This window comes from Garra rufa, chromosome 22 (assembly GCF_049309525.1).
Source record: "Garra rufa chromosome 22, GarRuf1.0, whole genome shotgun sequence".
Taxonomy (NCBI): domain Eukaryota; kingdom Metazoa; phylum Chordata; class Actinopteri; order Cypriniformes; family Cyprinidae; genus Garra; species Garra rufa.
This window is the reverse complement of record NC_133382.1, coordinates 21,896,436-21,919,199: the sequence shown is the minus strand read 5'-3', so window position 1 is coordinate 21,919,199 and position 22,764 is coordinate 21,896,436. Positions and strand designations below refer to the sequence as shown.

The window sequence follows — 22,764 nt, the reverse complement described above, 5'->3', positions numbered from 1 at the left end:
AGACCAAAGCTGCTAGAAAATGAAAGCATATGAACATCAGATTTCTTTTTCCCTGGTATCAGTACTAAATATAGCTTTATGTTTTTACAAGGTTCAGTGCTAACCCATCGAATGCTTTGAAGATGAGAGAATTTGAGAGAATGGCAAGACAGAAAGTGCAGTGGATTCACTGCTAGTTTTGGTTCACGTTTAGTCTGGCCACTTATGTAATATGGACAACACATGTGCCTTTTTCTCTCACTCTCTTCTGTATCTTTCTGTCTCCGCCTCTCTATGACTATTTTTCTGACTTCTTATCACTCTCTTGTTCTGTCTACTTCATCGCTTTTGCTAGTTTCTTAACATTTCCCCACCCCTTTCTTTCAGCTCTACCCTTCATTCTTTATTTATTAGTCCTGTTATGTTCTTATTTTCTTTGATCTGTTGTTCTCCTCTTCTCACATCCACATTCCTTGTTTTGCCTTCTTCCAAAACATATTCAACCAAGTTCTTATTTTGGAAATTTAGTTTACGTTTGACATCATCTAAAGCTCACTTATAGTTAATCTTAAAAAACACTAGTAATTTAAATTTAAAGGGATGGTTCGGAGTAGAATTGACTTCATTGCTATGCACTCCGAAGCCCATGTAAATACCCCATCCGAAGTTTTTTTTTACCTTAGTCAAACATTTATGGAGATATTAGAGTTTTTCGAATTGCTTGTTACAGGAGTGATTGGTACATGTGATGTATCTCGTAAATTGCACCACTAAACGTGCAAGTAATCTTACCAAACTTGTACAGTAGTGTAAATAGGTTATGTACTCACAAAACGCTGCATCGGAACATTTGTAAGTCCACCATGAGTGTTTTAAAAACACGTTTTAGCCGATCCCTACTAGTCTCAAAAACTACAAATGGCGACACGTCGACGTCACTTCCCTGGTTTGAAAAAAGCATGTAAAAGTCCTCCTACAAGTTGACATGCACACAGATGTAGTAGGAGGACTTTTACGTGCTTTTTTCAAACCAGGGAAGTGACGTCGACGTGTCGCCATTTGTAGTTTTTGAGACTAGTAGGGATCGGCTAAAACGTGTTTTTAAAACACTCATGGTGGACTTACAAATGTTCTGATGCAGCGTTTTGTGAGTACATAACCTATTTACACTACTGTACAAGTTTGGTAAGATTACTTGCACGTTTAGTGGTGCAATTTACGAGATACATTACATGTACCATTCACTCCTGTAACAAGCAATTCAAAAAACTCTAATATCTCCATAAATGTTCGACTAAGGTAAAAAAAACTCCGGATGGGGTATTTAGATGGAGTGCATAGCAATGAAGTCAATTCTACTCCGAACCATCCCTTTAAAGAACTGGTAGTTCTTTAAGTTTCATTCTTCCATTCTATTTTGCACCATTCTTTAATCGCAAATGACATGCAATTAAAGAGAGAGTTTCTGTCCATACTTACTCACCCTAATGTTATTCCAAACCCATAAGTTCTCTTTCTCGTCTTATGCTTAAACAGACATATAGGCCTACACAACATCAGTCACTTTAGTGCAGAGTATTATGAGTTAGAATAAAAAAAGGATAGTTCATCCGTCGTTCCAAACCTGTAAGACCTTCGTTCATCTTTGGAACACAAATTCTTGATAAAATCCGAGAGCTTTCTGACCCTGCATAGGCAGCAATGCAACTGACACATTCAAGACCCAGAAAGGTAGCAAGGACATCGATAAAACAGACCATGTGACATCAATTGTTGTTTGATGTTATGAAGCTACAAGAATACTTTTTGTATGCAAAGAAAACAAAAGTAATGACTTTATTCAACAATGTCTTCTCTTCCGTGTCAGTCTTTGATTCTTAACTTGTGTCTGGTACACAAGGGTGCGAGACTGGCCTAATCGCTGGATCTTATCTATTGCTCATTTTATGAAAAAGAAACAGGAGTGTTTATTCAATTTTGGACTTGAGTGTCATATTTCAAAGCTCTGCTGCACGAGCAGCATTACAGCAGCTTACATGCCTCTTTGGGACCTACTGCATTGAGCACAACGCCAGCCTTAGAGAGAAAAGCCTGTCTTTGTTTGCACTCATAAGAGCTGCTCCATAAAAAAACAAGGAGAAAAAACGAGGCATCACATTAAAAACACACGTGGAAGTCGAGTTTCTGGTGTTTTCTCTAGGGGAAAGCTGATCTTAGATCTGTGGTTTTGACCTAAACAAACAGCAATCACAAAAGGAGCTATAATTTCTTGATTAAACATGATTAATAGTGTAGTATTTTTGCTGGATCCTCTGCTTTATTTATCTGTCACTCGCCCTTCTGTTATTTCATTCCAGCGATAAAGGACATGCCGTGAATGATATCAAAACCGCAGTCGTCTGAGATACATATCTGTTAAGAAGTTTGGCCCAACAAATGCCACATGTTTGGTTTGTTGTACTCACTGTGTAGGCAACTTCTGAGGAACGACCAGCCTAAAACACTGTGTATATAGCAACTGTCAAAACAGAGCTTTTTCTGAGGCCAATCCATTATCATCTCCAACATTTCAGAGCTTGTTTTCTTTTAATTGCTAACTTAGGTCATTGTCTATGGTTTCAGGCCGCAGCACAGCAGTAGTCTGTATCAAAGGATCTCTCCCCACCCCTGTTTATAGTCACAATACCAAACACTTATACACAACATGTGGTCAACAAAATAAGACTCAAAAGGGAAGGTGATCTTGGGGTGTGGGTCAAATGAGTCGAAAAAAGGGGTTCATGGAGAAATTAAGCCGTTGATGCAAAAAATACAAGACTTATATGGTGCAAATGTGGCTGTGTACTTAAGTTTGTCATTAATCACTTACCCCCATGTCGTTCCAAACCCGTAAAAGACATAGTTTAAGATATTTCGGATGAAAACCGGGAGCTTTGTGGCTGTCCCAATTGACTGCCAGGTAACACACATTTATGTTCAAACAGCATATGACCCCTTCACTTCACACTGTCTAAAAAAGGGCATTTTCTTGCTAATGTTAGTGTGTCATTTCACATGTTTAGATGAAATATATAAAACAACAGCTGTCTCTGTTCCTCTGTCTGTGGGTTACGGAGCAGCTAATGTAATTGCTGCACATGTGTTTGTGTGTGAACAGGGGGCCAATCAGACAGCCACAGTGATTGTGTTGTGTGCTTTGCGAGACTTCAACCTGGTCCAGGAGACGTGTCAGCTGGCTATCAGAGACGTGGGGGGGCTGGAGGTTCTCATCAACCTGCTTGACACAGATGACATCAGATGTAAAGTAAGTGCACTCAGACTCAATTAATTGGGGTTAGAGGTCACATTTGACTCTGAGAAATGTTTATTTTTTCTGTTTTTCATTTATTTTGTTTAAATTTTTACATAAATACAATAAAACAACAATTTTGTGAAATTGTCTTTTTGTCTGATTGGTAAAGTTGAATTTTCATAACTCCTAGATATCCTAGAAATCATTATAATATGCTGATATGATGCACAAATACATTTCTTATTATCAATGTTGAAAGCAGTTGTGCTATTAATATTTTTGGGTAAATCATGATAAACGTTTTCAGGATTCTTTAAAGAATAGAAAGATTTATTTGAAATAGAAATATTTTGTAGTATGAGAAGGTCTTTATGCTCCCTTTTGATGAATTTAACGCATCCTTGCTGAATAAAAGTTATAATTTCTTTCAGAAAAATCTTACTAACCCCAAACTTTAGGATAGTGGTGTTTACATATTATAATTATTGTTGTTGTTGTTGTTGTTGTTGTTTTTCATTTTAATCTTTAGTTTATAATATTATCACAATGAATAGTTGTTGTTAATTGCCACTTTCTAATATGCACATATAAAACAATAATGCAATATATAATACAATATGCTAAGCCACTGTGGTTGATTTCAACATTTATGTTAATTACCATAGTTACAAAATGGCAACTCTTAAAGCTAAATATTTCATTGCTAAATTAAAGGTATAGTTAACCCCCCAAAAATTCTGTCATTAATTACTTAACCTCATGTCGTTCCAAACCAAACCCTTCCAAGACCTTAATTCATTTTCAGAACACAAATTAGGATATGTTTTAATGAAATCCAAGAACTTTCTAGGTAGTAAGGTAGTAAGGACATCGATTAAATAGTCCATGTGACATTAGTGGTTTAGTCATAATTTTATGAAGCTATGAATTTTTTATAAAACTTTATTCAACAGCACGCATACGTTGTGGTACTTTTATGAACGTGCGTTGAAGACTGACACAGAAGAGAAGAAACTGTTGAATAAAGTCATTGTTTTTGTGTTCTTTGCACACAAAAGGTATCCTCAAAGATTCATAAAATTAAGTTTAAGCCACTGATGTCACATTTTAACAGTTTTAACAATGTCCTTACTACCTTTCTGGACCATGAACATGTCTGCGTCACTGTCTATGCAGAGTCAGAAAGCTCTCAGATTTCATCAAATATCTATATTTGTATTCTGTATTTGAATGAAGGTCTTACAGGTTTGGAACAACATGAGGGTGAATATTTAATGACAAATTTTTTTGGTGAGCTATTCCTTTAAGAGTGCAGCATATAACACTTGCTGTTATAAAGGTAAATCAAACAGAAATGTTTTGAGGCCAATGCTATTTTTGCAGTTTTGACATGCCAACAGTCAAGTACAAGAGACGTTGAAGCTTTCATAAAATTCCAGCAAGCTCATCTACTTAAAAAAATAAAAACCGTACATTTCAGTGAATTCAACATGAAACAGCATTAGATATGTAAAGGAGTTATTCTAAAAATGGATACTTTACTCTCCCTTGCTGTTAGATTGGTTCTTTGAAGATCTTGAAGGAGATCAGCTGTAACTCTCAGATTCGGCAAACCATCGCTGATCTGGGTGGTTTGCAGACCATGGTGTGTATCCTGGACTCTCCTGACAAAGAGTTGAAGTGCCTGGCTGCAGAGACCATCGCCAACGTGGCCAAGTTCAGGAGGGCCCGTCGGACAGTCCGACAACATGGTGGCATCAAGAGACTGGTGAGAAATGAGCAATCTCTTCTTGTTTGTGTTTGTCAGAACAGGTTGAGTATGATTAAAAACCTGAATGAGAAAAAGAGACAAAAGGATTGAAAATACATATACCATGCTCTATTTCTCCACTCTCTCCCTCTTTTGAGACTGTTTCTCCCAATCATTTTCTATTCCAGCATCAAAGGGAGCACATTGCAGGTAAAAACAGATTGAATGTCAGGCTCCCCCTCATCCTGGCATGTGTGTTTATTGACAGAGTGACGCTCGGTATGATTAGGGTTCGCGTGTTACTCTGCTCTGTATATTTACTCGGGGCCAGACTCGGACGTTCTCAATGTAGCTATCATAGATTAGTTACATTTAAAGACCCAGACCACCTCTGAACAGCACGCGCGTGTAATGCTGTGTTAGAGCGGCCTTTCTGGCTTGACGGCAGGGGAAACATGAAATTTACTCTTTGAAGGATGTGGTCATTTGTAGATTTTGGTGTGACATAGTCTGAATTTTCAAGCGCTCTTAAGTAACAGCCAATCTTTGGCTGATGATGGATGTTTAGATGAATGTTGGCAGCTTTAGGCCAGGAGATTGTGTTCCATATCCTGCAGACTCAGTGACAGAAGTGCACTGAAGATGTCATAAAGTACACCATGAGCCTTTTAATAAAACATTCAAGTTCGATTTCACATGACACGGCTCTCCTACCTTAATGTGGAGTGAAATGAAAACAATATAAAGCACAATAATGAAAAGTAATGTTAAAATAATAATATCATGTAAAGCAGAGTGACAAATCTATTGCAGTATTTCAAAATTTAAGCACAGGAAAGTGTGTTTGAAAAGCTGAAGTTGTTTCTGGCAGGTGGAGTTGTTGGACTGCGTGCCTGATGGTGTGTCTCTGAGTGCGGAGCAGGAGAGGGACACGGAGGTGGCGCGCTGTGGGGCTCTGGCTCTTTGGAGTTGCAGCAAAAGCACCAGGAACAAGGAATCCATCCGTCGGGCCGGGGGAATCCCTCTGCTCGCCCGGCTGCTCAAGTCATCACAGAAGGACATGCTCATCCCTGTGGTGGGAACCTTGCAGGAGTGCGCTTCCGAGGTTTGCTTCATCTATTAGAATAAGCCTGTTGTAGTATATTAGTGTAGACATGTTCTGAATACCCTGTCACAAACAAACAGTACTACATTGTGTGGTGAACCAAAAGCAGATGCTTTAAATCTTTATTTGAAATTTCTTTAGTAGCTACACTGAAATAAATTTAGTGTAGGATTCAATTTGCTTGCAAATCTCACAAATATTAATAAAGAAAGGCAAGTAACAGTGTTTGATTAAAAAGTAAAATTTGACAGTACTTCCATGATTTCATTTTTTTTTCTCGATTTTTTTTATGTGACCCTGGACCACAAAACCAGTCATAAGGGTCAATTTTTTTAATTGAGATTTATACATCATCTGAAATCTGAATAGATAAGCTTTCCATTTATGTATGTTACAATAGGACAATATTTGGACAAGATACAACTATAATTTAAAATCTGAAATCTGAGGGTGCATAAAACTCAAAATATTGAGAAAAAATCAGTCCAAATTAAGTTCTTAGCAATGCATATTACTAATCAAGTTTTGATATATTTACGTAGAAAATGTACAAAATATCTTAATGGAACATGATCTTTACTTAATGTCCTAATGATTTTTGGCATAAAAGAAAAAACGATAATTTTGACGCATACAATGTATTTTTGGCTATTGTTACAAATATACCCATGCTACATAAGACTATCAAGGGTCACATATTATAAATTATGTTAGATGCACAACAGTCATGCATGACACAAAGAAAAAACAAAAAGCATAATAAAATTATGGATAATTCAATTCATTTATAATTTAGTTTTTACGTGAAAACTTAATTTTTTAGATTACTTTGCAGTGAAATTATGCAGGATCATAAAAATTTTTGCATTGGATTCAGCAATCGCAGAATCGCAAGAAACTGGAGGCACTGTTTTGAAGTACAAAGACTGAAATGCTACAGTATGTCTTTGTAAAGCATAGAAAGAAATGAAGAAATAATTAATACTATTATTCAGCAAAGATACATTAAATTAATTAAAAGTGACCGTAGAGATGTTTACAATAGAGACATTTATGTTCAAAATGTTTCAAATAAATTCAGTTCTTTTAACCTTTCTATTCATCAAAGAATCCTGATAAAATGCCATGATTTCCACAAAAATATTTAGCAGCACAGCTGTTTTCAACATTGATAATAATAGGAATGCTTCCTGAGCTCCAAATCAGCATATTACATTTATTTTTGGAGGATCATGTGGCACTGAAGACTGGAAGTTTTTCAGCTGACATTTCAGCTTTGCCATCACAGAAATAAATTACCTCTTAAAATATAATAAAAAATAGAAAAGTTAAGTTTAAATAAAATTTCACAACTTCTGTTTGTGATCAAATGAACCTTAGTATGGTTATAAAAAAAACTCACAGCCCCCTTACTCTTAAATGTAAGTTTAATTTAAATTCTAAATGTGTTTTTATAACAATTATCTTTAAGCCATGGCACTGTATGTATTTAAATACACAAAGGTATTGTGAAACATAATGCAAGCTACAAATGTTACATGTAAAGCCACTTGACTGAAAATAGCACACTGTTCATGAAACCTTACTTTTGACTGGCAGATTGTTTCTATTAAAGGACTAGTTTGAAGATATGAATGACTGTATGATGCCAGAAGCAAGAAACCCTAGGATGAAATAAGCGCTATGCCGCTGCACACAGTGTTGTTTGGCAGGGCAGAGTGGTTTTTACAGTAGGTGTTCAGCGTAGAGAGTCATTCTGCATGTTTGTGTTGGCAGAAGAGCTACAGAATTGCTATACAGACTGAGGGCATGATTGAGGATCTGGTGAAGAACCTCAGCTGTGACAACCAGGAGCTCCAAATGCACTGTGCCAGCGCTATCTTTAAGGTACACACTCAACTACACTTTTCTTTGGCTCTGTATAAAAGGGGTGAGGTTGAGGTGAAAAAACGAAATGAAAATACTAATTTAGTCCTGGCTCTGATCGTCATCGTCTCGATGTTGCCTAAGTATGTGTGTTTGTGTGCGGCTTCGTTCCTGTTAGTGTGCAGAAGATAAACATACCCGTGATTTGGTGCGGCAGTACGACGGACTGAAGCCACTGGTCATGTTGCTCAACGAAGCTGAAAACAAGCAGTTACTAGCGGCCACGACTGGAGCCATCTGGAAATGTTCCATCAGCTTGGAAAATGTTGCTAAGTATGTAACTGTACAGAGCTTCTGCACAAACATTTCTTTAATTTAAAAAAAAAATAAAAAATATGACAGTTTTCCTCTCAGAACAACCATAATTACTTAGCATGTGTGGAAGAAGTATCTTATGCAGTATATTAATTTACATAATTTATAGAACAAGTTGGACATTTCAGATTATTTCCATGAAGTTAATGGGTTTTATCTTGCAGAATACAGGTTTAAAAAGCTTTGTACTACATTCCTAAAAATAAAAAAAAATCATTGTGTGGTCAATAGACCTCTTGACATCACTGTGGCATATTTAGACATATTCAATGTGAGATGCGTAATTGGCTCCAGATTTGCTCAAATTATGCACGGCTCGTGAAAAGAGGTCTGGTAAGGTGAAGGACAGGAGATGTGCAATCAAACGCAGCCTTCGTTTTTATGAGATGTCTCATTTGTTCACTTCTAACACTCAGATTTTCCATGGCTCGGAGCTGTCAACCATTGTCCATCCGAGTCTGCACTGAGTGCAGCTACAGAAGTGATTATTTGAAGAGAGAACAAAAGTTTTTATAAACTCTGTGAATGAGCTCTGATCTTTTATGATGACTTTTTGCTAGAGGAATGCGAATTGTTCTTTCACCCATACCGCTAACAAAAGATGAAGTAAAGTGTTGATTTTATAGACACCCGTGATGTGTTAGTCGAGGCCGTTGCTCCATTAGTGGCAAGTGGGCTGTGGGAGACGTGGAATGCTTCCTTGAAACAGTCGTGCTGTAATAATCAGGAGTGTAAGCTGAAAGACTCTTAAACCGTTTGTCATGTAAAGCACGCTGGTCTTTCTTCCAACGTCACTTAGCTCAGTGAAGATGATGACCATCCTGGAGGCTTTCCTGGTGTAATTTTTCTGGCGGCTGATGTCTTTTAAGCCAGTCGTTTTCCCCCATAAATACAAAAAACCTTGGAATCATCATCTGGCTTGCCCATTCTGTCACACAAGCACTCTCATATAAAAGTGATTTACACATATTACTTTGCTTTGCAGTATGCGTTTGGGGACATGTACTCTACAGGGCTCAAAAATGCATTATTTAATTCCACCATTACCTGTCTATAAATTACCAGGTGTTATTTTCACAGCTTTGAAGCCAAGGAGCTGATAAATCAACATTTTTAGTTTATGATAAGAGCCTTTCTTATGTTATTTTATGGGATTGTTATAGACTAGGATCTGTAGAAGGATCTACTGTCTGGCCCCACACCAGCCGCAAATAGAGTAGTATTGAAAGAGGAATTCAGAGGGAGGCTTGTGTCTGAAATGGCCCAGTAGCTGCAAGGCCGCTCTCTCCCCACCTCATAAGTCAAAACTGACAAAAGCTCATCCCGCGTTTACATCAGGCTTAGTTTGCTGAAACTGGAGGCAGGTGCCCCATGCCACATTCAATTCACTTAATGTCCCATTAGCCAAATAAGTGTCTTCTGAGAAAAGAAATACTCTGTGAAAACGTTCAGTTGTTAAGATTGTGGTGGTGGTAATACCTCTGTAGAAGCCTTGTTGAAACGTATGCTTAAAAGAGATTATACAAGCCAGTAAACAAAGTTGGTGAACACTGCATAAACCACAGCTATATCCAAAAAGATTTTAAAAATGGCTCTAGAAAATAGTGGAGTTCACGTCACAATTATGAAAATGACAATATAAAGAAACAATATTGTTTCAGATCAATGTCAGACTGTTTTTTTTTTTTCAGTGCTTAAAAGGATAGTACACCCAGAAATGAAAATACTGTCTTTAATTACTCACTCTCATGTCGTTGCAAATCTGTAAGACCTTCGTTCATCTTAGAAACACAAATGAAGATATTTTTGATGAATCCGAGAGCTTTCTGACCCTCCATAGACAGCAATGCAACTGACACATTCAAGAAAGGTAGTAAGGTAAATCAAAAATAAATAACAATTTCTTCTCTTCCGTTTAAGTCAACACATGTTCAGGAGAGTACCTAGAAGCATGCATGTGCTGCTGACACAGGAGCCGCCATTCTGAAGTAGAACCCATATGTCTAAACATTTCATAAACATTTAAATTTGATGGAGAGGATGATTTGCAGTTTTTTGCCCAGCCTTACTTATTTGAACTAGAATATACAACTAGAGAAATGGATGTTCTACATCAGAAAGCTGGCTCCTGTGTCAGCAGCACTACATGCATGCTTCTGCTTCATGAAACTTTTGTAAACGTGCGTTGAAGACTGGGATGGAATAAAAGAAATTGTAGAATAAAGTCATTATTTTTGTTTTCATTGCAGACAAAAAGTATTCTCGTAGCTTCATGAAATCAAGGTTGAACCGCTGATGTCATATGGACTGTTTGAACAATGTCTTTACTACCTTTTTGGGCCTTGAACGTGGCAGTTGCATTGCTGTCTATGCAGTGTCAGAAAGCTCTCGGATTTCATCAAAAACATCTTAATTTGTGTTTCAAAGATGAATGAAGGTCTTACTGGAACAACATGAGGTTAAATAATCAACACAGAATTTTCATTTTTGGGTGAAAATCTTAAATTAAATATAGTTTTAACCTAACGCTGTCCCAGATGTATATGACTTTGTATCTTCTATGGAACACAAACAGAGGTTAGAAAAAAAAAATCCATTAAAAAATAGTCCATAAAATGCAAGTAGATGGGTCTCTCAAAATTGATGCTACAAAAACCATGCAAAATAACCAAGATTAATTAATCACTGTCTTCTGAAGTGAAACAAAAGATGTGTAAGAGAAAGATATAAAAAAGTAATATTTTAAACTTTACACTATAAGCAATTACTTTCAGCCAAACGTAAGTTCACGTTTGACATAGACATCACCATGTTGTAAAGCTTGATGTAAACTCGTTGTGATGGTCATCTGTGCTTCTGCATCATTTATTCATCAACCAGGTGATATAGATTAAAATGATTCATAGTGTGGCTTCTGAAGCATTAAAGGGTTAGTTTACCTGAAAATGAAAATAAGCCCATTATTTACTCACCCTCAAACCATCTAAGGCGTATATGACTTTCTTCTTTTAGACGAATCCAATCGGAGTTGTATTAAAAAATGTCCTGGCTCTTTCAAGCTTTATCATGAAACACCCACCTATTGCCATGATAAAGCTCAGATACACCTAGGATGGCTTGAGGGTGAGTAAATAATGGGCTCATTTAAATTTTTGGGTGAGCTAACCCATCAACTTGCATTTTATAGACTAACAAATGTGGATTTCTAGAAGTCTAGAAATCAAAATTTTCTGTCCTTTAGGATTCAGTTGAAGAAAAGTCTTTTTTTTGTACAATTGCAACACCTTTTTCACCGTCTTTTATCAGTGTGCTAGTCCTTATATCAACTCTTTATCTTTATCCAGAATATAATAAAGATTCATTTTGCGCTAGATGTGCCAAACTAAATAGAGTTACACCTCTCCCGCTGGACAGTTATTTTCCCATGATAGTCTGTATACTGTGTTGCGTTTACTTGCACAGGTGGCCGCTCGAAAGTTTGAGACGTCAGCTATATAGAAAACCCCTATGTTACTGGCAGAATATTTAATGCATACTTGGACATGAAGAAAGAACTGGTTTTATTACATTTTTTTTTTTTGTTCAACATATAAAGCATCAAGGTCGAACACAGCATTTGGAATAAAACAAACCAACCATTTATGTAAAATTAAATCTGCAGAGGGAGGGGAGCGCTAGGTCAGTGATCATTTACCGGGGAATGTTTTCCCGATCCATCTGGTCTCGGTGTAAGCGCAGTGTGCCATTTCAAAAACAATCACAGTCTGGCGTTTTAAGGCGAAAATCATTTCAGAATGTTTTTTACAGTGGTCATAATTTTGAGGTGCTTTTCCTTCTTATTTTTCTCCGCTGAAAGCACACAAGCTGAGAGTCCTAGTGTTGCCAGCAGCAGACAGCATGTCTTTGTGTGGCTGATGAGAGGGCTGGTCACGTGCGTCCAACAGAAAGAGGGGTTCAGGGCTGGGTCGAAGGGGCTTTTGGAAGGTGGCGGTGACTGAAGAGGATGTGAGACCTCCACAAATGTGCTGGGAAAAGCATATGTTAACCATTTACCTGATTAATGATGCTGAAAATTAAAATTGTTATATTATAACAAGAAAATATTATTATGATTATGCTCATAACCTTAATTTAAGTATAGTTTTAGTTATATAGGGTTTTTTAATGCAATATCACAGTCATCTATGAACTTTCAGCTATGAATTCATGAAATGCTTGATTACGTTCTAATTTCTAGCGATTAATATTCTAAATAGGCCAAGATAATTGAAATGGGTTGAAATCTGATTGAAACAGTGACTTTTATCCAATGGAGTGTTTTTACCATGTCAGCGTCTATTTTGTGCACACAACATGGATAAGTTACAACAGGCAAACATGTCAGCAGTTTTTACACACTTCGCCGTTACCAAAAATGATGCTGGAGCAGCAATTTGTAAAATTTGTTTGGCTTAAATATTGAGAAGTGCTTCATTGCTGAAGAACTTCACTATTATAATTTGAGCAGGATACAGAGTTCAATTACCCAAATTTAATTACCAGAAATTTTATTTTTTGGCTAAATTAACACTTGGATTCGGTGTTTCGGTTAAAAAAAAACAAAAAAAAACTGGTTCATCACTTCTGATTTCCCGTATTTTCCTACAGTTGTGCCATCAGAGTGAATTTGAAATTACTGACCTTTGCTGTTGCTAACTCAGACAAGCTTAATAGAACATCCCATAGAGATGAACTGGAGATTTCTATGAATAGTAAAATGTTCTCGAAAAGTAGTCCAAATTTATTGGAAATTATTCTTACATGGGCTTGAATGGAATGACATTGCAAAGCATTTTATCTGCAAAGCATTTTATCATTTTATCTTAAACAACCCTGCTACAGTAAATTACACAATGACGTGATTGAAAATAGAAAATAATGGTGGCAAACAGTTCTCAGAATAAACTGAAAAGAACAAAGCAATCTAAAATTTAACCTACATTAGTAAAAGTATAAAAGCTTGTCTGAGAAAATGGGTGAGTTGGGAATGTTTTAACTGTGGGTCTTTGCAAGGGTCAATTGTTCTATTAATTCTATACTATCAATCAGAGTCAATAGGAGCATTCAGGAGCTCTAAAACGGTGCATGCTCACTTTTTAATCATCTTTTGTGGTAGCGACTGACCGGTGCTGTTTCACGTTGTTTCTCTTGGCATGATTGTTTGGCAGGTCGATGTTGGCTTTATAAAAATAGACAACACCCACAGCCCTTTCATCAGAGGTAACGTGTTATTACTCCACAACTTTAATGTAGCATGCTGATAACACTTCACTGATGGCAGCTGTTTTACATGCCATGTTTAAGTGTAGGCCTTGCCCTTTTATGCTAAGCTAATTTTGGCAGCTGTTCTTTTAATTTCTCTTGCAAGAAAATGTTGGTTGACTTGACCAGAGCCAAGTGACTTTGGACACTCAATGGTCTTCAGGGCAGCTTATCCAGAAACCGTAACTGTGGATAAAACCAGCCGTATAGCTTAACCGTACATCAGAGATTAGTTGAGGCTCCCTGCGACCACATTATATGCCTTTTAAATGTTTACTGTAGTTTACCACTACTTGGCAAACAAAGCCAGAATCGCACCAGAAGCTCTTGTTGTCTAGCTCCAAACCAGAAATGTGGTCAATGAGCTTAAATGCATATTGAGCGCAGCGTGGGAAATGTTGCGGTGATAAAGCATCACCGGATTTATTCTCCTCCGAGATATCCACAACCCTTACAAATGCTTCCTGTTGCTATTTAGGGTTTGGAGTCTTCATGTTTTTGCAATCCGTTGCATGATGGAAAAAAAAATGCTAATTATAAACAAATCATTTCATGTTTTTGCATCCATTGAAGAAAGGTCCTTTAGAGCAATATTGACACAACTTGCTCTCTTTCATAGAATTCCCATGGATTTGCCGTTATCCCACACACTTAAACCCAAAATTTTAAACACACAGGAAAAGCTCACTATTCATTACAAAACTTTATACAGCTTTCAACAGCTGTGTTTTTAGTTTTTAAATTACAAGCAAGTGTGTTCACAGAAGAAATGTGCCAAAGTTTGAAGGAAAAAAAGAGTGCACCATAAATGCTTGTTGTTTGGAAGCAACAGGAAATGGTATGTTTCTTGCAAATAAGCAATTGATGACGGTATATTGAAAACATTGCAAACACTTTGTACTTTCATATAAGTGTTAACTCTTGCTTTCTTTCTCTCTCACAGGTTTCAGGAGTATAAGGCTCTAGAAATTCTAGTAGGCCTGCTCAAAGATCAGCCTGAAGAGGTCCTTGTTAATGTAGTGGGTGCTTTGGGAGAATGTGCCCAAATATCGGAGAATCTTGCCACCATCCGCAAAAGTGGTGGTATCCAGCCTTTGGTCAACTTACTCACTGGCACCAACCAGGCCCTTCTGGTCAACGTCACAAGAGCCGTGGGAGCCTGTGCCACTGACCCAGAAAACATGGTGTAAGTCTTACCTCTTACCACAGCATGTGTCCTTTACAAATCAAATAATAACCTTTAGACTGTTTTCACTGTATTACCTAATTAACCTGGATCGAGAACAGTTGTCAAAAATGATCCAGCAGCTGACAATGCTCACAGTGTACAACCTTGGCCTTGTAATCCCTCTCACTGTTGCCGTTGGCTCGGTTTAGGATGACAAGGCATTGTTCTTGTTTTCTGTAAAAGATTCCATGTTCACCACTTCTGCGGCGGATCCAATGGGCCCTGGGATGTGCTGCTTGACCAGTCTCCACACTCCACACATGCAGGGCAAGAGCCCTCAGCCCTGGTGCTGTAATTACAGGGCTCGGAGATCTGTGTTTACTCTACCTGCTGTGAGACTCATAGCTGCGGCCAGGGTGGAGGCCTTTTATTGTCTCAATGCGGTCAGTTTGTATAAGCTGAAAAGCACTTCTGACAACGGCCATTTGGACTTACTAAACAGAAACAGGCCAGCAAGCATAAGCACAGATGAGTACACAGAATGTCTTTTTCAGCTTTTCGCCCCATGCACTTTACTGTATTGTACTAGATTATAGTCTATATTGAGTGCCGTGCAAAAAAAAAAAAAAAAGTGTACAGTCGTGACCAAAAGTTTTGAGAATGACACAAATATTAGTTTTCACAAAGTTTGCTGCTCAACTGCTTTTAGATCTTTGTTTCAGTTGTTTCTGTGATGTACTGAAATATAATTACAAGCACTTCATACGTTTCAAAGGTTTTTATCGACAATTACATGACATTTATGCAAAGAGTCAGTATTTGCAGTGTTTGCCCTTCTTTTTCAGGACCTGAATCCTGACTGATAGCAACCCATTCTTTCATAATCACTTCTTGGAGTTTGTCAGAATTAGTGGGTTTTTGTTTGTTCACCCGCCTCTTGAGGATTGACCACAAGTTCTCAATGGGATTAAGATCTGGGGAGTTTCCAAGCCATGGACCCAAAATTTCAACGTTTTGGTCCCCGAGCCACTTAGTTATCACTTTTGCCTTATGGCACGGTGCTCCATCATGCTGGAAAATGCATTGTTCTTCACCAAACTGTTGTTGGATTGTTGGAAGAAGTTGCTGTTGGAGGGTGTTTTGGTACCATTCTTTATTCATGGCTGTGTTTTTGGGCAAAATTGTGAGTGAGCCCACTCCCTTGGATGAGAAGCAACCCCACACATGAATGGTCTCAGGATGCTTTACTGTTGGCATGACACAGGACTGATGGCAGCGCTCACCTTTTCTTCTCCAGACAAGCCTTTTTCCAGATGCCCCAAACAATCGGAAAGAGGCTTCATCTGAGAATATGCCCCAGTCCTCAGCAGTCCATTCGCCATACTTTTTGCAGAAGATCAATCTGTCCCTGATGTTTTTTTTTTTTTGGAGAGAAGTGGCTTCTTTGGTGCCCTTCTTGACACCAGGCCATCTTCCAAAAGTCTTGGCCTCACTGTGCGTGCAGATGCGCTCACACCTGCCTGCTGCCATTCCTGAGCAAGCTCTGCACTGGTGGCACTCCGATCCCGCAGCTGAATCCTCTTTAGGAGATGATCCTGGCGCTTGCTGGACTTTCTTGGACGCCCTGAAGCCTTCTTAACAATGCAGTGGAAAGTTTTTTCGGGATTAAGTTAATTTTCATGGCAAAGAAGGACTATGCAATTCATCTGATCACTCTTCATAACATTCTGGAGTACATGCAAATTGCTATTTTAAAAACTTAAGCAGCAACTTTTCCAATTTCCAATATTTGTGTAATTCTCAAAACTTTTGGCCACGACTGTACTTGGCAAGAAACATCTTTTGGGGTGCTGTCACAGGCTGCATGCAAAAACAGCTGAACAGTGTGACCAGTGTAGTCTTAATTTTCTAAGAAATACAGTTGAGGTCAAAAGTTTGCACACACCTTGCAGAATCTGCAATTTTAACAAAATAAGAGGGATCATACAAAATGCATGTTATTTTCTATTTAGTACTGACCTGAAAAAGAGACGTTTACATGTCACAAGAGAAAATAATAGTTGAATTCATAAAAATAACCCTGTTCAAAAGTTTACATACACTTGATTCTTAATACTTGTTGTTACCTGAACAATCTTTTTTTTTTTTTTTTTTTTTTTGTGATAGTTGTTTAGTTCCTTGTTTGTTCTGAACAGTTAAACTGCCTACTGTTCTTCAGAAAAAAAAAATCTTCAAATCCCACAAATACTTTGGTTTTTAACATTGTTGTCTAATTGAACCCTTTCTGACAATGACTGTATGATTTTGAGATCCATCTTTTCACACTGAAGACAACTGAGAGACTTAAATGCAACTATTACAGAAGGTTCAAACACTCACTGATGCTCCAGAATGAAAAACTATGCATTAAGAACCAGGGGTGTAAACTTTTGAAGATGTGTACATTTTTCTTATTTTGCCTAGATTTTTTTTTTTTTTTGTCATTTAGTACTGTCCTTTAGAAGCTACAAAAGTTATTTGTTTCCCATAAGACAAAATAAGTTAAATTTACCCTGATCCTCAAATTCAAAAAGTTTTCACCCCTGGCTCTTAGTGCATTGTTTTTCTTCTGAAGCATCTGTGAACATGTTTGAACCTTCTGTACTAGTTGCATATGAGTCCCTCAGTTGTCTTCAGTGTCAGAAGATGGATCTCAAAATCATACAGTTGTTGAAATGGGTTAAAATACACAAAAATGCTGAAAAGCCAATGAATTTGTGGGACCTGAAGGATTTTTCTGAAGAACAGCAGGCAGTTCAACTGTCAAACAAGGGACTCATGAACAGCTATCACTAAACAACAAAAACAAAAAAGGTTCAGGTAAACTTCATTCAGGTAAACAACAACAACAACAACAACAACAACAAATGGATCATTCAGGTATGAACATAATATTAAGAATTAAACATGTAAACTTTTGAACAAACTCATTTTTATCAATTCTACTATTATTTTTTCTTATGGAGTATATGTAAACATCTTTCATGTAAAATATCTTATTCAGGTCAGTACTAAATAAAAAAATAACATGCATTTTGTATGACCCCTCTTATTTCTGTAAAATAATTAACATTTAGCAGATTCTGTAAGGTGTATGTAAACTTTTGACCTCAACTGTAAGTCATGAAGTTATTTTAATGAATCGTTCAAAAATACGTGTTACCAGAGTTAATCAGTCTGAAACATGACCCTGTATAATGTACAACATTAACAGAGGCAGAATTTCTATCATATATAAGCAAAATAGACTTTATAACTGAAATGTACCCAAATTATTTTGAGTCAAATTGGAATGTAATTGATTTAAATTGATTCAAACCTAATTGAATAAAATTGGATCAATTTGAAAACAAAGATCTTTGAATGTGAATAGAATGTGGAAATCTAAATCACTACCAAGCCCTCGTGGTGACATATGGTTAAAGGGTTAGTTTACTCAAAAATTTAAATTCTGTCATTAATTACTTACATGTAGTTCCAAACATGTAGTTTATCTTCGTAACACAAATTAAGACCCTCCATAGACAGCAAGGGAACTACCAAGGTACAGAAATGTAGTAAGAACATCGATAAAATAGTCCTTGTGACATCAGTGGTTTAACCATCATTTATGAAGCTATGAGAATATTTTATTGTGCGATGGAAAACAAAAATAACTCTATTCAACAATGCTCTTCAGCATTTTTTTTTTTTTTTTTTTTGGGTGAACTATCCCTTTAACAACCAGAAAAACAAGTATTATTGTCTTTAATATATGCAGAGCACAAAGCCATGTAATTCACACATTCACAGAGATTTGAGTATTGGTTTTCTGTATATTTAGCACATCTGACTCTCATTGCTTTTACAAGACTGTTATAGACTGCAGTCCCCTTCTTAATTAATGCTGGACACAAATGAAGAGCGTTTTGTTCCCCTCTCTTCGGCACCCAAGCTCACACAGCCTTTGTCTGAAACATTAATACGTTTATGGATGTGAGCAACCGCAGTAGTGTAGTAAAAGTCCACAAAGCCTGTTTTTGAAGAAATAAGGTCATTCATTTCATTTTAACTCTTTGAGTGACCAAAAACTTCAGTCCTGCAGATCTATGTAACAGCTCCTGAACATGTTGTTCTTGTTTTCTCATGGAATCTATATTTAGGACCTGTCTTTTTGTTCCCATTTCCTTGAGTCTTTTTTAATTCTTTTCATTGCTTTTTGTTCCATGTTGATGGTTTATTTTGAGAATTAAGCACAGTAGTCTACAAAGCAATTAGCATAGCTCGTATTTGATGATTGTTTTCTTTTGTAGAACAGCGTGTTCAGGCCTGCTTTTGAAAGTAAAAGCAGTAATTCATGACGGTCTGTCTTCCACATGGTACAAAATAATCTGGAACTCTAATAAATAATTGGATGATATGAAAACACACTAAGTACCTTTTCAAAATGATTTATTGAAGTATTAGATCTTTATACATCTAATGGCCAACTAAATTTTCCGTTGTTGTTGTCAAACACACAAACTTCCATGGCTAAACCAGCCCAGGGAATGATTTCTAGATACATCCTACTACTATAGTGTTGAGTGCATCTTGCCTGTTCAAGTGGAGCATTATGTCCTTCTCCTGAAGGATTTAGTGGCCTCCCAGGATAGCGTGAGGCTCTCCCTGTTATCATGCTTCTCAAACTGATTTATTATCAGGACGGGGTCGGAGGGTACGCTTGGCATTAAGATGGTTCTGACCAGTGCTCAGCCCGGCCTCCATTCACTGGTTCCCCCCTTTTGCAGTGTGGTTTAGCAATTATGACAGCATTGAATGTCGGCCTTGTCGCTGGATGCACACATGGGAAACAGGTTACATGTTATTTATACCTGACAAACGGACCGCACTGAAGAGTCATTTTCTCGTTCTTCCCAGAGCCTGACTACATCCTTTAGTAGAATCATATCCGCAGCATGAAATACAGCCTGTTCTTAAGTAAACCTCACTCAGAAGCAGTGAAATATAGAAAGACTTGTCTCTGAGAATGTTTGACTTGGAAAACATACTTTCTCTGGGTTTTTTCCTCCTCCGAGGCGCCGACAGGAACCGAGTTAAACGGTGCGCTCCGTGCAAGTGTGTGTGTGTGTGTGAATGTGTGTGTTTGTCCACGGTCCCGCTATAAATATCCGCACGGACCTCCTAAAAGCATTGTACGGGTCAGGCCTCGGCCAGGCTGATGCGAACATGTTTTAATGGAGTTCTTGGAAGGTTTGGAAGGTGAGCAGGGGGTACCGGCGTAAGGGACTGAGCAGGTGAGATGTGATGGGAAAGCCACGCTGAGCAGCTTTCTGATCTGCTACTGGAATGTTTTCATCATCACACCAGGAGGGATAGTTTGCTGCAAAGCCAAACTGAACCCTGGGAAAAACAGACATATAAACATGTTGGGAAAACAAGTCATGAGCTTACACTGTACACTGCACTGTAAACTATTTAATGAGGAGTGATAAATCAGGTTGATGTGACATCTCTCTCAGTGTCCAGAAGTTACAAGTTGTTATTCTTCTCTCTCAGGATAATCGATCGTCTTGATGGTGTACGTCTTCTTTGGTCTTTGCTGAAGAACCCCAATCCAGAAGTTCAGGCCAGTGCTGCCTGGGCCATCTGCCCCTGCATTGAAAACGCAAAGGTAGGTTAAATTAATATTGGCTGCTGCCTTTGTAGATATGCAAAGTCTTGCCTAGAGATGGCCAAGTTGCCCAAATCTAATGCCATTGTGGTGTCACATTTTAGCAGCTATATCATTAATTTTCTACTAATCCACAAGTAAACATAGAAATCACACGTTCAGAGTTACAACATCCAGTATATTGACAAAGCAGTTGGTCTCATCTATATATAGGATATAAATCTCATAGCTGGCACAGAGCAAGTCTGCCTTCTTGAGCCTCTTGTGTAAGGCATTAACACAAATGCATTATTGTTCCTGTAGATTACCAGCACAGTTACAAATAAAAGAGCATTGTTGTATGATGTATGTTTATTTTTTTATCTAAACTAAGTTTTTTGCTTCTCTCAGGGGAAGAATTTCTTATCTGTTCTTTCTTACTCTGGCTGTGATGTGTCACTAGAACAATGCAGGTTCACTTCATGGTCTGCAATGGGTCAGCAGCCCTTGTGTTCAGCATGTGCATTCCGTGAGGGTTGGTAGCAAGGGCTTTGTGAAATTACGTAGCCATCCAGCCCAGGAACCTGATCGGCCTCAAAGCAGCAGTTATTTAGATAAAGGCCCATGTGGATTGAGTTAGCAGCTCCAGGGCCAGATTTATGCGAATCATGCTTGAGGAACCGCATCTGGGGACTTCAAAATCCCAATCGGCGCACAAACACACCCTCACAGCTGTAGTTACTATGAATCCTCTAGTGATTATTAGCTACTGCAAGATTGTACAGCTATGTAGTGTTGGCTTGCTTTAATGAGGACCATGCTTAATTAGTCCAAAGAATCAAGGTGTGGTCACATTAGTGATTTCTGCAAAGTTTTGTTTGCAATAAAAGGTCCAATAGTGTGGTGATGTATGAAGCACAACTCACAGATATCAAACCAGACACTTTTCTGTTGGCTTACATGGCGAATCAACTTGAGCCCACTTTGAAATCTGTATGGGGGAATCTTTTATCCTCCACAAAATGTCTGATCCTGTGTATTCCTATTGAAATTACTGTATTTTGTCCATGAAAATTTGTCTAACAGTGATAAATGTGGCCTGACCTTCACAATGTAGTTCAGTATGTTTTTTGTTTGTTTGTGGTGCCTCTTCAGAAGGTTGGTGAATTGCTACAGTGCATGCAAGTTGATATTCTGGTCATACTTTTTCCAAGCACATTTTACCAATTCTAAACTGCATCATAATAATATATTATTATAATTATTGGGCATGTTTTCTTTTACAGATAAAATAAGCCAAAAAAGAATGTCAGTTATTAAACGCCCATGAGAAGAATGCAATACTAATGTAAAAATAGAATTTGCAAAGTTAAGGCATGACCATTGGGCAGTGAAATGCATGGTCAGAAAAAAAGAAAAGACATGTGAACTCCAAAAGAATTAAGAATTAAGGTGAAGAATTAGGTGTGAAACCATCAGGAACCATTTAGTCTCCAGTGCAACCATTTTCCAGAGCTGCAGTCTACCTGGAGTCTCCAGAAGTGTGCAATGTGTCGGGTTCTCAGAGAGTTTGCTTTGGTAAAAATCCTAAAAAAATGACCCTCCCTTATTAAGAATATTATGCTATAGTGTTTTTGTGTTGTGAAATACATTTTATAGGTTTTATAGACAGATAAGTTGAGAGTGACTTTTGAAGAACCAGCATCACATCTCTTGTACCACTGAAGAATTCATCTTCCAGGATCTGACAGTAAGTTTTGGGAGTTCATTTTTAGTCTCCTATCCTTAAAAAGTCTGTCTTGCAGAGATAGACTAAAATGAAATCCCAAAACTTACTGTCAGATTCTGGAAGATAAATTCTTCAAACAGTGGTACAGGAGGATGTGATGCTGGTCAAAAGTCACTCTCAACTTATCTGTCTATAAAGCTTATAAAAAAACAGCCTTCATGTATTTCACAACACTTCAGCATGTTATCCTTATTAGATAAGGGTCAATTTTTTTTAGAATTTTTTTATCCAAGCAAACTTTGAGAACCTGACACATTGCACTTATGGAGACTCCAGGTAGGATGGTGGTGCTGGAGACTAAATGGTTCCTGATAGTCTCACACTTAATTTTTTACCTTAATTCTTAATTATTTTGCAGTTAACATGTGTCTGTTCTTCTCCACCTGTTTTTTTTTTTCTGACTGTGCTGAACCAATGAGCATTTCACTGCCCAATGGTCATGCCTTAACTTTGCAAATTCTATTATTG

The 22,764-nt window shown here is 37.6% G+C and overlaps 1 protein-coding gene across 1 annotated transcript in view; it reads left to right on the top strand.

Annotated features, from left to right (window-relative positions):
* odad2 (outer dynein arm docking complex subunit 2) overlaps nucleotides 1-22,764 on the top strand; it is a 71,194-nt gene that overhangs the window by 29,687 nt on the left and 18,743 nt on the right. The window contains exons 11-17 of the mRNA XM_073828652.1: nucleotides 3,137-3,283; nucleotides 4,830-5,039; nucleotides 5,893-6,126; nucleotides 7,903-8,013; nucleotides 8,171-8,325; nucleotides 14,612-14,854; nucleotides 20,414-20,528. Of these exons, the coding sequence (XP_073684753.1) occupies nucleotides 3,137-3,283; nucleotides 4,830-5,039; nucleotides 5,893-6,126; nucleotides 7,903-8,013; nucleotides 8,171-8,325; nucleotides 14,612-14,854; nucleotides 20,414-20,528 (1,215 nt within the window). The remainder of the gene's footprint in view (nucleotides 1-3,136; nucleotides 3,284-4,829; nucleotides 5,040-5,892; nucleotides 6,127-7,902; nucleotides 8,014-8,170; nucleotides 8,326-14,611; nucleotides 14,855-20,413; nucleotides 20,529-22,764) is intronic.